The sequence below is a fragment of the Lonchura striata genome, chromosome 1 (assembly GCF_050655825.1).
Source record: "Lonchura striata isolate lonStrDom1 chromosome 1, ASM5065582v1, whole genome shotgun sequence".
Taxonomy (NCBI): Eukaryota; Metazoa; Chordata; class Aves; order Passeriformes; family Estrildidae; genus Lonchura; species Lonchura striata.
This window is the reverse complement of record NC_140703.1, coordinates 94,739,987-94,758,724: the sequence shown is the minus strand read 5'-3', so window position 1 is coordinate 94,758,724 and position 18,738 is coordinate 94,739,987. Positions and strand designations below refer to the sequence as shown.

The window sequence follows — 18,738 nt, the reverse complement described above, 5'->3', positions numbered from 1 at the left end:
TCAAAAGGGTTTCCAGTGTATGCAGAATGTTGCCTGTGGATGATGGAGGGTAGAGTGGCTATGTCCTCCCACATGAGAAGTGGAGAGCAGATGTTTTTTTATGTCATCTCCTGGGGTACCACAGGAGCTGAGCATGGCAGCCTTCTCCTAGCCTGGATCTTGGCTAAAATCATTCTTTCTAATCTGTCCTTTGATTAAGAAATATTCACACAGATTTTTGAAGTAACAGGTACCATTACTGACATGTGTGTTAATGAGAGGCACGTTTAGCAGGGCCATGTTTCAAATCCACATTCATTCATTGGAAACACAATTTACAGAAATATTAGAGAGGCAAGCAGGAATGATGCTCCCCTTATTTTCCCTCACCAGGTTCTCTCTACAGGCCTGGGACCAAGTGGCAGGTTATCCTTGTTCTAGACAGACATCAAACATAATGAATCAGGATGAAAAACTACACGGGGCTGTAGGGCAGGGGGCAGATTTTTTTTAAATAAAACTCAATTTTCTGTTCAAAATAAGTATGTTTGAAACAGAGTTAACATAATGAGCAAGCATTAATCTGAACCAGATTCATGCATGTTAAATGCATTCCAAAATACTTTCAAATGCCTTTCTTGACTATCGTTTTCTAGGTATAACTAAACATTAACCTGTCCAGATGTCTCTAATGTCAATAACTGCATTTCCTACTAAGTCTAAAATTATGTGAATACTTCATTATACACCTGCTTAAAGTCAGAGAAATTTGTGATGGAACCCATGAGGAAGAGTGGAGTACACTGACACACTGGTACTTAATATGTCTTCTGTTACTATGGACTGATATTTTTCTCTCATCAACATTTTTAAACAGCCTACATTAATGTGAGGTAGTTTTGGATTCTAGCATATCAGACAAGGATCTATCTCTAGCATCTCTCATCATATCTATTTCTTTTCAAAATAACGTTTTGAGACTCTGGACTATGCAAATGAAAAATGCCAGCAAGAGCACTAGCAAACAGACAGGAACACAGCTGGAAATAAATGAAGCATAAGGCTTAATACTATTTATTTCCCCAAGCTATCATTTTTAAAAATTATCTTGTTACAAGATGCTGGCATACTCTATGAACTGAAAACTGATGTCTTTCAACGAAAGAGTTATAACATGTCTCTTTCATTCTGACGTGACTCATTTGTACTTGTTACTGAACAGTAAGATCAAGCTATCAAGGAATAAACGCAGTGTTTTTAACCTTTCCCAAATCTTTGCTATATTTGTTTTCAATATATAGTTGACTTTTATTAAACAGACATAAATCGGTCATTAAAAAAGGAGACTCCATCTGAATGATGTTGTGGACCTTGACATTTTTTATCTATATCATAAATTCATCTATGCTCTGTTACAAAGAAAATTATCTTGCTTGGGCCTCCAATTAAGTAATTTACATTCCTAGTTCTGGAAAACACCAAAGAAAAGCCACCAACAGACATTCTTAAATCTGTCATCTGTAAATATGCAGCTATTGCCTTTCAGACAACACAGTACACCAGCTGTCTATTTATTTCAAAGAACAAAACAATCCCCAAAACAAAAAAAGCAAACAACTCTCCCATATCTTCTAAATATTCCTTTGGGTGACCTAAACAACTTACCTTTAAACACATACCCAAAGCAACCACAGGATGATAAAACTGGCTTACATTCACTTAGAATGGCAGATGTACAGTACATTTGCATGCACAAGAGAACACATCATAGATTAAAATCTCTACAAGCAAAATCAGAAGAGATAAGGAGAGTGGTTGAATGTCTATAATATTTACAAAAGCAGGTAATTAACAGGGGGAATTAATGGAATGCTTAAGTTCACTGCAATTTTTCTTCACTGTTACTGTCTTTAAAAGAGGACTTTAAAGTGCCTTTTTTTGTTTCATATAGAAGTTTAGATAACTGAATGGGAACTCTAAAACTCATTTGTAAGGTTCTGTCAAAAGTTTTAATTTTTTTTTTTTCTTGACCTGCAACACTTTTCTGCATCTAAGCTGATCATTAACCTCCCTCTTCCTACTGCAAGTCTTTGCCTCCCAGGGCTAACCCCGGTCAGGGTACATTGATTATGATGCATCACAGCCATCCTGCAGAGCAATCTGCATGGCATGCTGAGAGGAGCATTTCTGAACTGAACTGCTTGCCTCACTTCTAGAGATAGTCAGGATGTCAAGCCTGCTACTCACTGAAAGGCTGGAGATGAGGTGAGGGAAAGGTGACAGCGATGGCTCAGCGTCCCACTCAATGGGAAAGGGCACGGCCACATTGGGCTGGGGGCTTCCCTCCACAGTGAGGACATTCACCTGCCCCCAGCCCTGGCCCTCCTGCCCTCTGCAGAGACGGCTGCTGCTCGGAAACCCTGCTGATGGCACTGCTGGCAATGCTCCCTGGCTCTGCAAGCCTTTGCTGAACCCAATGGCTCACCTGATTCCCAGTAGATTTTATACCCTGTTGTTGAAATAGGCAAGAAAATGAAATGGAGAGAGCTGGCTTACCTTTTGCCCTTTTACTCCACTGCAATCACATTTTCCACAACCGGAACATCCCTGAAAATAGAAGAAATTGAGAATTAAATGTCTGAACTGGGTGACAGGCAAAACATACTGTAATGAGCCAGGGATGTCAGCAGCACCCCACTGACTGCAAGGCTGGTCAGTGCAGGGAAAGTTTGCTTAAGACAATACAGTAACACGAAACAAGTCAGATTAACTGGTGCACAGGTAAAATCTTACAGTCACTTTGGGTTACCAAAGATGCTCTTAAGTGCATCAGAGCTACTCTCTACTTTTCCTCATCATAATCATGAAGCAACGGGTAAGCAACTCAGCAGTCAATTGCTTTTACTGTTGTCATGCCCCTCAGAAACAAACTATGAGAAAAAGAAGCAAAACATCTGTATCAGTGAATATTCCACCAACATACAGGAGATCCTCCAGCAGCCCCTTCAGGCCAGTATTCAGAAGCAGTCAGGGACAGCACCTCCCCTGAGACAGCTTTCAGCACAGATGCTGGGCACCTGTCCCTCTACACCTGCAGGCTCCACAGTCTACTGGAATCTCAGTACTGCTGGGAAATGAAAAGAAAATGTGCCTAATCCATTTTGAATTTAGAAAACTCCCAATGAGGCCAATAAATATTACCCCAGAAAATTAAATAATACAGTAACATTTTTACTTGGCAAATATATTTTATTTTAAAGTAAAGCATCAAAGAGAAATGGCACTTTAATACTAAAAAAAAAAAGGCTGTCCAATAAAACTACAGTGCTATCTCCTGAAAAATTTATTGCTTTTGCTGACACCTTTTGTTTGTATATGTACATCCACTGAATTTATTTTCTCCATACTGACATAAAGCAAAAATAGTTACAATTTTTTATCTTACATTATTATGCCACATTATATTATAAATTCACACAAAGGTGAGAATTAACATGATTAGAAGGAGTTTTTATCATATAAAGCAGAAAGTGAAGTGGATCTGAAGACAACACCAAGACATGCTGCAGTGCAACCCCAGGAAGGATCAGAAGGGAATTGTGCCACCCACTGAATAATCAGCTTTACTCCTTGCAGGACATGGTTATGCCTGGAAAAACATTGGGTCTCCCATTACAAGAATTGACCTGGTGTGACCTCTCTTAATTTTCAGACCTGATGACATCTCAGCTGGAGGACGCCTGCTTGCAGCTCATACTTCCTCCTCCAGGATCATGCAGAATGTTATCAGTTTTATCAACACATCCCCTAAATTCAGAAGAAGTCTGTTTTAATTGCATCTGGGAATGTACTTAACATAGGTTACTGAATCATTATAAACATCTGTTTTCAAGTTAATCCCTGCATATTTCCTTCAGCCTATTATTTAACATGCACTGCTTTAGAAAAAAACTATGTTGTTATTTAAGTATGGTTTTGTTCTCAAATTTAGCATAGCCAGAAGAATGGGCTTGTGCTTTTGAGCCTCTTTTTTTCCCCACAAAAATGAGTCCATTATATTCAATTTTTCCTGTTTTTTTAATGCCTCAGATTAGAATAACCAAAGGCAAGGAAGGTAAGAAGGTACTGAGCACCAGACAGTACGACTGTACAAGGTCCTGTTTGGGGCAAGGGCTGCAGCCTGCCATGCCAGAACAGGCACCTGCTCTACAAAACACTGCCTTTATTTTACAGTAACATCATCTCCTGCTATCACTGACTGCAGCCTCTGTGGGTGGGTGGGAGGCTGGCCAGTGATGACAGCCACTGCTGAATAGCATTATCTCAACTACTAAAATGCATTTATAATCTGAGCAATGTGATAACACTCTGCCTATACTAAGAAGAAGTATGAAGTATTTCCTTCTGTTTCTCTGGGAAGATGGGAAGGCCAGACTGGAAGAAGCTTGTGGATCAAAGACCACTTTAAGGAGGTCAAAGGGAGACTTATGCAATGAGATGCTGGAAGAGGGAAGGATGATTATATCAAGTACAGGAATCACCACAAGGCAATTAAACTGAAACTATGCAAATTATTGTTCCTTTCTAAACTTTGGTTTTAAATCAGTCTCATAACATGAATAAACCACTTAATGATTTCCCACTATATATGAATAGAGATGCTGAGACAAACAGAGAGAAATAACTGTCATATCTCCCAGACATCCTCATAGAGACAATGCCTTCCCCAGAAACTGCATGGAGCTTGTAACAATCACTGCTGTCCTCCAAGTGTCAAAACAGAGAAGGAAAAGTGCTGGGCAGGAAGCATAATCTGTGGGGGGAGTGGTAGATGAAAAGGCAGTCTCTTTATCCCTTGTCTAGGAGCCAGTTACAGGCTAATCCAAAGACTTTGCCCAGGTGCACTTCACCAGGTACCTCCCCTATTTTGCATGGTACACTCACAATTTTCAAATAGCCATAGCTTCCTTGCACCACAGGCCAGCCTCTCATGTAACATTAGAGGACATTAATCTTATCTTCCTCCGCCCACAAAATATAAATCTGCCCAGAAGCAGAAGCTTATTTTAGTGAAGCAAATTGTTTCATTTCTTGACAAGTATTTCCATTCCATTTCATTCTCCCAGACTGTCTGCAACTGATAAGCTTAGTGAATCATCCTAGCAAATCAGTATTAAACTATAAAAAGATTACATTCCTTTTTACACAACACACACAGAGGTGCTACATGCAGCCTGGGTGTTTGCCTAAAGGACACCTATTTATTTTCTATCACATTTAGTTAAAAAAAAATCCTGCTAATGAATGGGCATCCCAGTCTGGACCTCTAGCTTCCATGACCCACATACTGAGCCTTACAAGCCTTAAGCCCTGTCAGTGACAGAGCTGAGAAAGCTGCTAAAATTCCCTGCAGCAGACGGAATAAACTCTGTTCTGCAACACAGCCTGTAAGACATCTGTCAGATTGCAGCTACAGACTTGTTGCGTTTTGCCCAGTTTTTCCACATCCAGCTACTTTCCTGGCATTGGAGCACTACTGCTTGGAACTTGCACAGGAACGATGCAAACAGCCAGATGAGCAGCCTAGGAGGGAGATGACTGCCATATTTGGAAATGCACCATTTCTGGAGGCTACAGACATCTCCAAAAAAATACAAAGGCAGAGCCAGTTCTTGGAAGCTACACTCCCTTACAGAAGTGCATTTCTCAAGACAAAATGTAGTTCTCTTTCCCACAGTATCACCTCAGGCTCTGCTGACTGAGTTGCAGCTGTTGAGCAGCCACCAGCTTAGGCTAATTGCTTAGGTATCAATCGAGTTCACATTGTAGCCTGTAAAGCACAACAGTAAGGTAAAAATTTAATTAAACTCTCCCTGGTTACTTAACTCTGTTCATGTTAAAAATCTCATTCCAGGGAACATAGTCATTTCTCCTGCACAAATATAATGTCTTTCAGATCACAAAAAATCCTGTGAATTGATGAGGCTACAACAGATATCAAAAATCTTTGTGACTATTCACAAATTACCTAATTCATAGCCGAAGTGCTTCAAAAAGGTAAAAATAATCATAATTACTTCACCTCATGATTAATTTGTTATAAAATGACAATTTCTGTTTAGATAGGATGCTTGAACTGATGATGTTTTCTGATTAAGCAGTGTAGATTTCCTACTCTATATTGCTTTAGTTTAAACCCCAATTTGAGCTGAATTCCAATAGCAGTTTCAAGCTGAAACACAAGAAAGACTAAGCCAATAGGATGGCTGCTTGACAGTGACAACTTTAGGTCTGAATCTCTTCTCTACACAAAATCAACCTCTTTCCACCTCTGTATAAACCCAGTCTCTTGGAAGCCCAAGGGAGATTTATCCCTATGTAGTAGACACTGCACTTCTTCCTAAGTGCACATGCATACAACTCATGTAGCTGACATGAGAGTTGGATCAATAATATCTTCACATTTTACATCCCACCAAATACAGAAAAAGGGAGTTGATACCAACAGCAGGACACTTATCTTGCATTCCTCTCATATTTTCTTCTCTTTCCAGAATGTCAAAATAGCTGCCTGGCTGTATTTCTATTCTTGTCTTCAACCTTTAGATATAACTACTGCTCTTTTGTGTGCAAAGTACCACTAGAGGAAACCACTGCTATATTCCAGTTAAAATTAATATTTTGTTAACTGATTTACAGTCCATTAATAACTTTAAAAAAAATTAGCTAAAACTCCTGATTTACACTTAGCTAGGACAAAGAAAAATAAAAAAATCCAACCTGCACTGTCTTAGCAATTAGCAAAATTTAGTTATACACCCTTAAAGGGGTGTATAACTCCTTAAAGGAGTTATACAAAGACAGTTTTTCTGGACTGATTATTTGAACTTCAAGTCTTAAAATGGTTCAGGAAAAGGAACATCTGCTATTCCTTCATTTTGATGACTTAAAGCGCAGACCAGAAGTTGAGCACAGTTCTCATGTCTTCTGTAAACTCATCAATTTCAGATGTCTACAGACAGAAAAATAGTGGACAAAAGGACAAATTTTATGATTTTTTTTTTAATATCAGCAAGCTCACTCTTTCCTCCTCTCCAGAGTTATTTTTCTCATTATTAAAAAACAAAACAAACAAAAATACCCTTCACAAACCACAGCTGGCAACTTATCTTCATGTCCTTTTTTAATTTTTTTCCCCAGCAGATTATGGGTAGACTCCAGTTATGACTGCTCAGGGAATTCCCAAAACTGAGGGAAGACATTGGTTTTGAAGCTTTAACCCTCTAGGTCATCAAATTAAGTTCAGCTCTCGTCAGCAGTGACTGGAAGCTTCTGTCATGCAGTAGCTAGTTAAAGTTCTTGGTTGTGTCATTTCAATTTTCTGCAGATCCAGTCTTCACAGAGGACAGCAGAACAGTGCCATTTAGGATGTCCTGTGGGATATCACCTGCTTTCAATTGCCAGGCCAGGTGGGAACAGCTCTCCCCTACATTCCTGGTCTATGTAAATATTTCAGAAGGTACCAGATGCATGTGTTTAAGCAAGGGAAATACAACCCAGTAATCTCCAAATATTCATTAAACTTCAGGACTACAATACTCATTCTTCTGAAGACCTTCTTTGCTTGTAGGCTGATGTACATGAGTGTAACAGGAGGAAGCAGAAGTGGTCCCCACTCATTTCTCTCTGTAAATGCAGAGCCATTCTTCTAATGTATCTTCTAGGAATGCTTTGGACCAGATGAAAACAAACCTACACAGTGGAAAACTGTGGCACTTCATGATTACTTGCATGTCAGTGCATGATTTTAGTAGTTCTGTTAGTCTGAGGGGAACTTTAAGTTTAGAGTCCCAAATTAACATATTTGTAATATCTGAAAAGAACAGCAAGTCACTTTCTGAAGTATTGCTGTGCATGATGAAATTTGAACTAATTATAACAATTCAGCTCTGGTTTTATTTAAAAGTTTAGCTCAGTTGATTGGAGCATGGCGCTAGTAACACCAAGATTGTGGGTCCAATCCCTGTATGTGGCCATTTACATTAAAAGCTGGACTCAATAATCCTTGTGGATGCCTTCCAACTCAGAATATTCTGTGAGTCTGAGAAAAGCCTTGTACACTTTTCAGAAGATAATTAATTTTAAGAAAAACTCTATAAAATATAACTGGAAAAACAATCATTATGGCTATTGGGACAGGAGTAGGCTGTTCATATATTTTTGGCATGGTTTTTCTGTTTGGCTGGCCGCTGGGCTGTTTTGTTGTTGTTTTTAGTAGTACCATTATCATGCAGGATGTTCATACAAAAATTGCAGACAGACCACAGATTTTTATCTATCTCCAGTGTACTTTAGTCACTCAAAGGAATACTAGCAAATTGTCAGAATTTAGTAGCTTTTAAACTAACTATTCATGAAAATATTTATTTTGTAAATTAGCATCAGTTGGAAGTACTTCACTTAAAATATGCTGAAAAAAGACTTGTGTCTTCTTAATCTAAAGAATATCAGGTTGCTGGCACTGAAATGTTTTGTTGCTGGGGACCTCATTTTTTACATTCTTTTCCAAATTCCCCAGGGGTCTATCCTGGAGGTAGGGTCATGGGACTACCCTAAGGGCTGCTTTGTGAATATGACCTTCCTGTCAGTGATGTGAACATCATTTTCACAAAGTGATGCAAATTCAGGGGGCTTCCCGTTAGTTCACAGGAAATATAGTTATTCCTGTTGTTCCATATTTGGACAGAAACAACATTTAGAACAACTGTTTCCTCTAGCTACATTCTTTTACAGGAAACTCTGGAAACAATCAAGGTATCTGCTTACTTAGGGAAATTTCAGAACATCACATTATAGAACTCCATACTGCACAGCTCAAAGCAAATAACTGGTTTGTGAATACAAACTAAAAAAGCCTCCCATAAGCATTATCTACTAACAGGTCTATTTCCAGGGTCTGTCAGATACTGCTCAGCCTCCAGCAGAGAAGGCTGTATTTACCAATCCATCCAGTACGTTTTGCACCCTTTTCTTATACAAGAACTCCACTTTTAGTTTTATTTGCAAAGAAGTGAAAAAAAATTCCAGGTGCTAGTAAGATCTTCGGGCGTTGCAGTCACCGCTGTTACTTCACTGACAGCTGAGGATTAGAGCATGTTCCAGATCTTCCTAACACCCAGTGACAAGCACTTTCAGGAATACATTTCAAAGGGCATGACCCTTCCTAAATTCGATTATGGTAATCACTGCTACCAATTGTCACTCAGCTCTTCTACTTTGTGAACAGGCAAACTGAAGCCATTTGATACAGGTAAGAAATGCACATTCCTCATCTTGCTAACTTGGAAAAAACCTGCAGAGAGGACAGGAAATCATGTTGCAGAACCCCCCATGGCTATTGCAGAGTTCCGCCTCATACACAACTACCCTGGAGCTCACAAAGCAAACTGCAGAAAAACTCCTGCATGGAACAGATCCAAACCCCTGTCTAGTAACTCATGTGTTTGGTGAAACTGGCATTAGCAATCTCCATGTATACAAGTGGAGGGCTAACAGAACATCAGACTTCTTTCTTGTTCATGAGGCAGAGAGGTTGTGGACTCTGAAACAAATCACACAAGTTTGTTTTTCTTGCTGCCTTATGGGATGGACCCACAGAACCACTTACAGCACCTGCCAGAGGTACAAAGCTGGATCTACCCATAACCTGGTAAATGGAAACTGTGTCATTACAGTGGTGTGGTGACTGGTGGTGCAGTCTTCTTGCTGTCTTCTGAATAAATCCACACCTGCAGGACTTCACTGCTTTCTAGAAATGTCTCAGAGTTTCTTTGGCCCCTGTGCCTTTCCTCTTCAGTGCACTACCCCATTTTCACAAGCACAGAGGGTACCCATAATAAGTCTGAGTATGGGCACTCAGTGTGGCTGAAAGCCTTCTCCAAAACAGTTACAGCAGGGAGGCAAAACACAATGCCACCAAAACTAGGCAGGGGCAGAGGGAGAGGTGGTGGTGGCCACCAGCTCAGCAGGCAATGCAGCCCTTCCCAGGCACCTTCCACCTCCCAGTGCTTTCCTGACCCAGGCTGGAGGCTGAACCAGGATGAGAGGGAAATGCCAAGGTGGATTTCCTCCCTCTCTCCCCTCACAGGGAGCAACCCTCTCTAAGCAGAACTGGGAATGAGGTAAGAGATGTGTGCCATGGTGGCAACCACCCCCAGAACTGTGCCACCATGGGCCATGTAGGGCACAAGATCATCCCTGTGGCTGCTGTGGGTTTGATCCTGATGCAGAGGCCATCTCTGCTACACTGTCCACCCAATCACTGAGTCTTCTCTTTAAACTCGTCTGGCCCCAGCAAGCCCCCATTACCTTGGGGAGTGCACTGAAGGAGCAAGTCTGCAGGGGAGGTGCAGCCCTCCTGCACTGTAGTTCCTGTCAAGAAAGGCATTTTCATAAACCCAAAAGCAAAGGAGATGCCTCAGGACAGATATGCAGGAAGCTGGTGAAGCCGTTTTGCAAACGTGTACGGCACAACCATGAGCGGTGCTTTCCCTTCCGTTAGCTGATACACAGGAACATCAACATAAGCAAATACATTTAGAAGTAACAGCTTTTAAAAAACACAGTGCTGGGAAGCAAAGGTCTTCAGCCCCCACCATTCTCGCCTAGACTAAATAAATGGAGAACCAATATCTTCTTAGTTGGGATGCACACCAAAGAATGTGAAAAAAGCACAGAAGATAAACTGGACTTGTCTGAGCACAGAGGAGAAACCCAAGTGACACAGAGTCCAGCACAGGCACAGACTGCTGTGTCCTGAACTCACACCACCTTAGCAGGGCTTTTCCCTGAGCACTATTTGTGCAACCTAATGTCCTTTTACCACCCTCCTGCAGTGTGATCCATCACCAGCGAAGGAGGCTGTGTGCACTTCCAGGTAACACCATCACCACTGGCAAGGTCTTGCCCAGGCCTCCTGCCTTCATGCCACCTACACTGCATGACCAGGATCCCTGTGCTCCTTCTTAGTCCTTTGCTCCCCATCAGCAGCTCTTACCCTTCAGTTCTCCCAGGCTTGAATTTGCATTACTCAGGAAACAAAGTGGCTTTACGTGGGTATGACTGCCCTGCAGCCAGGCTCTGCACAGGCATGGGCAGCAGTTCCTCAGCACAAACAGAGCAGTGCTGCAATCACTCCCTGAAGCCGTGGCTGTACCAGCACAGCAAGAACACCTGGAATGCACAGCCCTGTCTGACCTTACCAGGAAGACTTGCCCATATCTGTCAAGTGCTGCAGCTTCTGCAAGGAAAACCTTAATGGAAGACTCCACTGATCTCCATGGCATGTTGCAGGTATATACAACTTGGCACTAAAACCTTTCCAGGAGGTATCTATCAGGGCATTTAAAGATTAGCAAATTTTACTAGAACGTATGCAACTTCTATTGCAAAAATTTATCAGAACTGTCCAAGCGATTTCTTGAGTAAAACATGTGAATTTATTTTTCCTTCTGAAAGGAGCCTCAAGTTTTTCAAAATTTCTGATAATGAAATAGTAACAATTAATATAAACTATTTTAAATATATTGTTTGCACTTCAAACACCAGCTCACTCATCTCCTCAGTAATACTGGGAAGAGGAGACAGGTAGGGTAACAATGGCCTCACTCTGGCCAACAGACTCAACAACTAATCACAAGATTGTTAACGAGCAACTAATTTGTACATATTAAGAGCCTTATGGTATTCTGGAAGCAGCAGTAGTAACCACAGCAGTTCAACATCCTTGTCAAACACAGGATTTAAAAAGCATGTAGCATGTTTAGTCTACTTAGCAGCAAGCCAAAATACACAAAAATTCATTTGATAAACCTACTTAACCCACTTTTCTTCCCCACAGATCTCAAAGTTCTTCCAAACAGGTTCATCCTATGACAATATCACTGTCACAGGAAAAAAAAAAAAAAAAAAAAAAAAAGCTGTATTTAATTGCCCCAGTGAAAGATTTCAGCCATTTTTTGCAGACAGTCAGCTCTAGAAACTGCAGCACTGCAGGGAAGGTCTAAAATTGGAAGAGTATTTCCTAAAATTATACACATTTTTGGACTATTTGCACTATAATGATTTTTGGACTGGAAGCAGTAACAAAAGTCTACCCCATGCTTTTTCTCTCAAATATTTTAACAAATTACCAGTCATCAATCTATCTGGGCACCTCCTCTTAACCTCCATCTTACTACTTTAGTTCAATTACACTGATAATTTTAGCAACAAATCTGTTTGGACTACTAAAAAGCCATAAGGGGAAGTATTGCTTTCTCTGCTCCTTAACAGGCCACTGGATTTTGTCTTTTTCTCTAGTCAAGGATGCCATTGATTATGAGCTGCTTTCTCTTCAGGACACACCAACATCTTTTCTCCTAAAGACTCTGCATACCCCAGAAATAATCCACTCAGTTCAAGCTACATTTCAAAGGACATTGCTGCATATCTAAAGACTCCAGATGCATATGGGTCTGTCTGACTGCTGAAGAGACCCAACTTCAAGAGATATTCTTCTTAAATGCAAAGCTTATGGTTTAACAAAAGCCCTTGCTCAACAGATAAGTGAGGACTCAGCTCCAGTTAAGAAGCACAAAGATGGTTGACCAGAAGTCAAAAAAGTGAGTTTTTACTTTCCTTTGCTGTTACAAAGAAACGATCCCAAAGAACCCTTTATTCCATTCTAAGAAGCACCAGGTAAGTGGAAAAACTTGGGCTTTTCCAAGGGGTGGTGTCTTTTAAGAAAGAGTTTAGAGAGAAGAAAAGAAGAGGAAAAAAAATCCTAAAACAAACCTCACCCCTCAAAACACATATGACATTCAGCAATTGGACAGATAATTGAAAAGTAACCCCCAGATCACTATTTCAGTTCACAGATCTGCTGTGCAAGACTCTACAATGCCCCTCATCTGGAGCAAAATGTGGGCTCTAGATCCTTCATAGACAATGCCAGCAGTAGGAAAATACTTCCCTCAGTGAACAACAGCCCCTGTCTTGAACAAACACACTTGGACACCCATAGCTTATGGCAATTTGAATCCCTCCTACCTGACTTCAAAAAAACTATGATGAGCATCACCCTATGAATAGCAAAACTTCTCTGAGAATTAGGAGGTATGGAGAGGAGCCCACATCTTTCGCTACCTGATAAGCAGCAGTGTCACAACATTGGAATAAAAGCTAACACTTGAATGACTTGCAAGAGCTCACAGCATTTCTGTGCACTAGGCTTACAGGGAGTGGATGGATTGGATTTCTTTCAGGATGTTGCTGTCTTCCTTGTACATCCAGTGAACAGCAAAATTACACAGAAAGGAGATTTAGGTACAAATTAGATGGTTTAAATTAACACTTTGTCTCATTAAACACACATTTGCAGTAGTTACACCTTGTGTTGTATTTCAGTTAAGAGCCCTTGAGGCATAAAAGAGTTCAGAGAAAGGCAGTGCAAATCATCAGTGTGGCTTATATTGCCCTGAAGTCCTGTAGCCCAAACCTGTAACTTGCTCTGAATTCCACCCTTACATAAACACAGCAGAATATTTATTCTGGTAGAAACTATAGTGCCATGTCTTCCTACGCAAATTAGCTCCTTGATCCAAAAACCATTTTCACTTGCAACTGGATCATGACATTCTAAATGCACATTGCACAGCAAATAAACACATCAATTAAAGAGCAATTTGTATTAAAAATGTAACTAAATAATAACATAGATTTATTGTCAAACAACTTTTTTTTTTCCTTTTTATTTTATTTTTCAGCCACGGAACTCACTTTTACTTATGTGTCAGGTCATGGATGCTTTTACCATTTTTAAAATATAGTCACAAGTTAAAACCAGAGCTATCAACATGTTCGCTAATTTATTTGTCTGGCCCAAATGAAAAACATACAAAATTTTCTCCAACCCATATTTTTCTAAATTGACATTTGAAAACTCAATTTTAATAAAAATTGAAATGTTGGAGCATGACAGCAAAATAGCCACAGGAAATATTATTTTAGTGTGCAACATTTGCCAGACGCAAAAGGAAACAAACTTGTCAGTCCTCTCTTTCTTTTATGTTTCTTTGTTGACTAGACAGGAAGCTGACAAAAATTAATTTTTTTCCTCTTGTAAAGCATACAACATAATTTTTATTGTACCACTTCAGTTGCTGACTGCATTTTGTAAATAAAAGCATACTTCATGAGCATCCAGAGAAGTGCTTGATATCTGACAGTTTACAAAAATGCAGTACTAATTAGGTACAAAAAGAAAAGTAAATAACGCTCATTGCAGAAACGGAAATAACATGGTTTAGAAGAGAGGCTGAAAATCCATTCTTTTCTATGGCAACTTCCTGCGTGATGGAAAAGTTATAGCTGAGTAAAATTAAACATTTGCCTAACCTGTACTCCTGTAACTCCTGCATGTAGAGGTCAGCAGAAATGCAAACATTGATGAGAATTGAGATTCAGCTACAAATATTTTATGAGCAGCTTATTTAAAAACTGTAAGAAGAAGACAGATAATGTTTCAGCAATAAGATATCTTCCACTGATTAGGCAGACACAAACAGGCCTAAAAATCCATGTTTGTTATTTAGAAATAGAAACAATAAGCTTAAGGCCATTCATCCAGTAAAAGGTCAATACTAAAGATCTCATACTTCATCAAAAAAATTAATCAAAATTTTCTGAAGTTAATAAACACAGGCTACTATAGAAGCAGGCTGAGTATCCATTTCAGAGTTCTTCCAAAAAAAGATCCTGCCAATAAGAGGTATAAGGCACGCAAAGGGCAAGACAAAGGACATAACAAAGGCCTTTCCTCCTGAGACCTGATGAAAGGTTGGGTCACAACGGGTAAAGCCACAGCCACCTTTCTTCCTGGGACCTGCCACATGCTTCTCCCTTCTGCAGTCCCAGCCCTACTCTTGTCCTGCCACTTCAAAACATCAGACCCAGCCTGGAATTAAAAACTATGTGAGGACTAAATACAGTGACCTTTTTGCTCACATTTTTTTTAATGGTACAGTTTAGTTTATTGAATTACCTTCACATTGAGTTCAATCAAATAAATGCTGCCATGGTGGAGGGGCAAGACAATGCAAACAGGACCACAGGCAAAACTGCCTAGGAACACTCTCATGCAGGGGGCTTAAGATAGGTGTCACAAGTACTTTAATTATCAAAGGCATGTATCATTTTATGAGATAAATTGGTAAATTGATAAATTTACGAGCTACTGCACACTGTTGTGACAGAAAAAGATGGAGGTTCCAGAGTTTATCTTTAAACTAAAATACTATTGATCAAACTCCCTTCTCCAATAGGGTAACCAACAAAGGCACTTTCATTTTTATTGATATTTGTGAAAGAAGGTTGAAAGTATCCCTAAAGTTAGGCTTATCTGAATTGTTCTTGAAAAAAATTCAATCATTACTTTCCATTTTCTATACCTGTATGACCTGTATATTTAATAACCCCATTTCATCTGTGTCTGCAGGATATTTTTTGAAAATAGGTTGACCAGCTTCATATCATTTTGGATGCTGGCTGAATTCACTGTAGCAGCTACTTGTAATGTGACTGCAAGCCTAGCCAGGCTTCCTAAATACAAAGATGATCATACATTGCCGCCCCAACAACATGGCTTTATACCATAACTAGCAAATCTCAGGAGACTCAGAGAGATTTTGAAAATGAGCTTTCCTAAAACCTTCATAGCCTGTGAACACCTCTAGAAGAGGTGTCATGCAGAGTACATCTAGGAAGAAATTTAAAATTTAAAATTATCCTTTATCCTTAAGCATACATCCTTGTGATCTGCACTACCTTCTCAGCACTAACATAGCAGCATAAACTCAAGAAAATTACCCTCAGATACAGTCCTCAAGTCATGTACAAAATAAATGTGAAGTATCACAGTCCTAACAGACCAGCATATTGCTAGAATTAATGCTCGTTGCAAATGATAAGTGTTTCAGAACATTCCACATAGATTCATGAATGAAAAAATGTTCCACTTAATAATTTCACTATAAAATATGCAAGTATTGAAAATTTTAAGTAACAAGTGCCCTCAAAAAAACAGGAATAAAAGTGATAAATGTGAGCAAAACCACCCAAAGTCACATCACGAGACTGCCTTTCAATGCCAGCACATCTGCAAAAGTCATACTAAAACTCAAAGTTCAGAACATGTCATTCTTATGGCAACATCCTTAACACGCCAGATGTATTCCCAAATCACTCCCTAGAACAGACCACACTTTAAACCACACATCTAAATAACACTTTTTAAAAAATCTCATATTTACACTGTGTGAAAAGTTAAAAACTGATGTCATTAAAATCACTACCTCTACTTAATAAAAGTGTGTCATTAACCAAAAGGTTATTAATCCTGCCTATACACAGGATAGGCAGGATTAAGGCCTATACACAACCTTAAACCCGAGACTACTGCCTTACAGACACATAGCAAGTGTTCATGACTGTCAAGGGGCCTTTTGCTTTTGGCATTACTCTTTAGACTGGAGTTAAGTGACCTTATTGTTATCTTCTAGCTTTTTTTTATTTATTTAAACAGTGTCATCTGTTTGACTGTCTTATAGATCAGAAATCTGCACAGTAAAGATCAAAAAGAGTGTATAAATTTCAACAGAGTAATTACTAAAAAATATTCTTTTTAAACTAAAATCACATTTCCTTTGGGCTCAGCTCATGTTTCTTGCACAAAGAAAATGGTTACTCCATTTGAATTGCCTTATGCATCTTTCTACTTGATGTAATTCAGAAGTTGGAAGAGAGGAAAAAAGTCAATTATTAAATAATTCAAGTTTCTAGGGCAGATTCAGTCTGCTTGATATAGTAACCATTAGCATATTTTAACCAGATGTAATGTAAGCAAAAGTTTTATAAGGGAATTATTTCCTTAATTTCAGAGCTGCTTGCTTTTAAGAGGATATTTATTTATATTAGGTTTTTATAATATTTATTATTCTCTGTCTCTAACAGCTTATTTGATCATCAAGTAAAGTAATTTGGGTTTGAAAAATACCTCATTAAGATAAAACATTTAATTGAAGTAATATACAGTGCTAGAAAGAAACAGAAGTTACTTTATTTTAAAACATTTTAATAATTAAACTGTGCAAATTCCAGTAGTTCCCAGAGTCATCAGAAATTGGAGAGTTCACACCCTTATCATCACCTGATCACCTCAGTGAGCATCACTCTAGACTGGCACTACTTGGAGGACTTACAGTGCAGAAAGGAAAGCAGGAAAACAGCATTGCTGTGCAGGAAAGGGCAACCCTGGATGTATGGACAGACTGGGGAACAAGAAGCTACAAAGCCGTGCCACAAAAAGAGACCTGGGGGTCGATGGCAAGTTGAACGTGAGCCAGCAGTGCCCTGGCAGCCAGGAGAGCCAACCCTGTCCTGGGGGCATCAGGCACAGCAAGGCCAGCTGGGCAAGGGAGGGGATTGTCCTGCTCTGCTCTGAGCTGGGGCGGCCTCACCTCGAGTTTTGGGTGTCAAAGTATAAAAAAGATATTGAACTATTAGAGAGCATCCGGAGGAGGGCAACAAAGATGGTGAAGGGCCTTGAGGGGAAGCCATAGGGGCTGAGGTCACTTGGTCTGTTCAGCCTGGAGAAGAGGAGGCTGAGGGGAGACCTCACTGCAGTTACGGCTTCCTTGTGAGGGGAAGGGCAGGGGCAGGCACTGATCTCTTCTCTGTGGTGACCAGTGACAGGACCCAAGGGAATGGCCTGAATTTGTATAAGGGGATGTTTAGGTTGGATATAAGGAAAAGGTTCTTCACCCAGAGGGTGGCTGGGCACTGGAACAGGCTCCCAGGGAAGTGGTCACAGCACCAAGCCTGACAGAGCTCAAGAAGAATTTGGACAATGGTCTCAGGCACATGGTGTGATTCTTTGGGTAACCCTCCCTGGACCAGGAGTTGGACTTCAATGATCCTTCTGGGTCCATTCCAATTCAGGAGGTTCTATGATCTATGATTAGGAGTGCTAGTTGACAAATAAAAGCAGCACAAAGAACAGAGACAGGTTGTGTGAAGCTGGAGAAGGAGGAGAAGGACATTCAGATGGCAGAACCTGTAGGACTCTCCACAGCGGCAGATCTAAGATCATTAATTACAATTATATTCTGTCTGACATTCCTTTCAACTCCAACTAAAATTAGAGGGAAAATAAAAAAAAAGCAAAACTAATCTCCACAGACTTCAACAATCAGAATCCAAACATCTGCAGTCACAAACATGCTCATGCCACAGCATCTCACAGAAGGAACATATTCTACAGTGATTTACAAACTGTGCACACCGGCAGAATGGCTGGGAGGACAGACACTGTTTGTCAAAACAAAAACTGGACCCACACAGAAAAAAGAAAAAGATCTTTTTTTTTTTTATTGATATGAACTGATAGTGTTTGACTCCTTGCCACAATTTATTCAAAAAGGGGAGAAAAGTGCTGTTAAATAGGCCATGTGAATCAAAACACCTTCAAGAGTTTCTGAACATCCAATAAGTTCTGAGGAACTAAATGGGCATTTTGCTGGATAGGGACAACACTTAAAGCAACCAATTTTAAAAATATAAATAATGAGAAACCACTGGAAAAAACACATATAAAGTTTACTTTCGCAACAGCATTAACATTAATTTTTCCTTTATACTAAGCAAAATAAACTTCACCATTTT

At 39.8% G+C, this 18,738-nt stretch overlaps 1 protein-coding gene across 2 annotated transcripts in view; it reads right to left on the bottom strand.

Annotated features, from left to right (window-relative positions):
• COL4A1 (collagen type IV alpha 1 chain) overlaps positions 1–18,738 on the bottom strand; it is a 118,962-nt gene that overhangs the window by 66,589 nt on the left and 33,635 nt on the right. For both annotated transcript variants that reach the window (XM_077781584.2, XM_085583769.1), the window contains exon 2: positions 2,536–2,586. In XM_077781584.2, the coding sequence (XP_077637710.1) occupies positions 2,536–2,586 (51 nt within the window). The remainder of the gene's footprint in view (positions 1–2,535; positions 2,587–18,738) is intronic.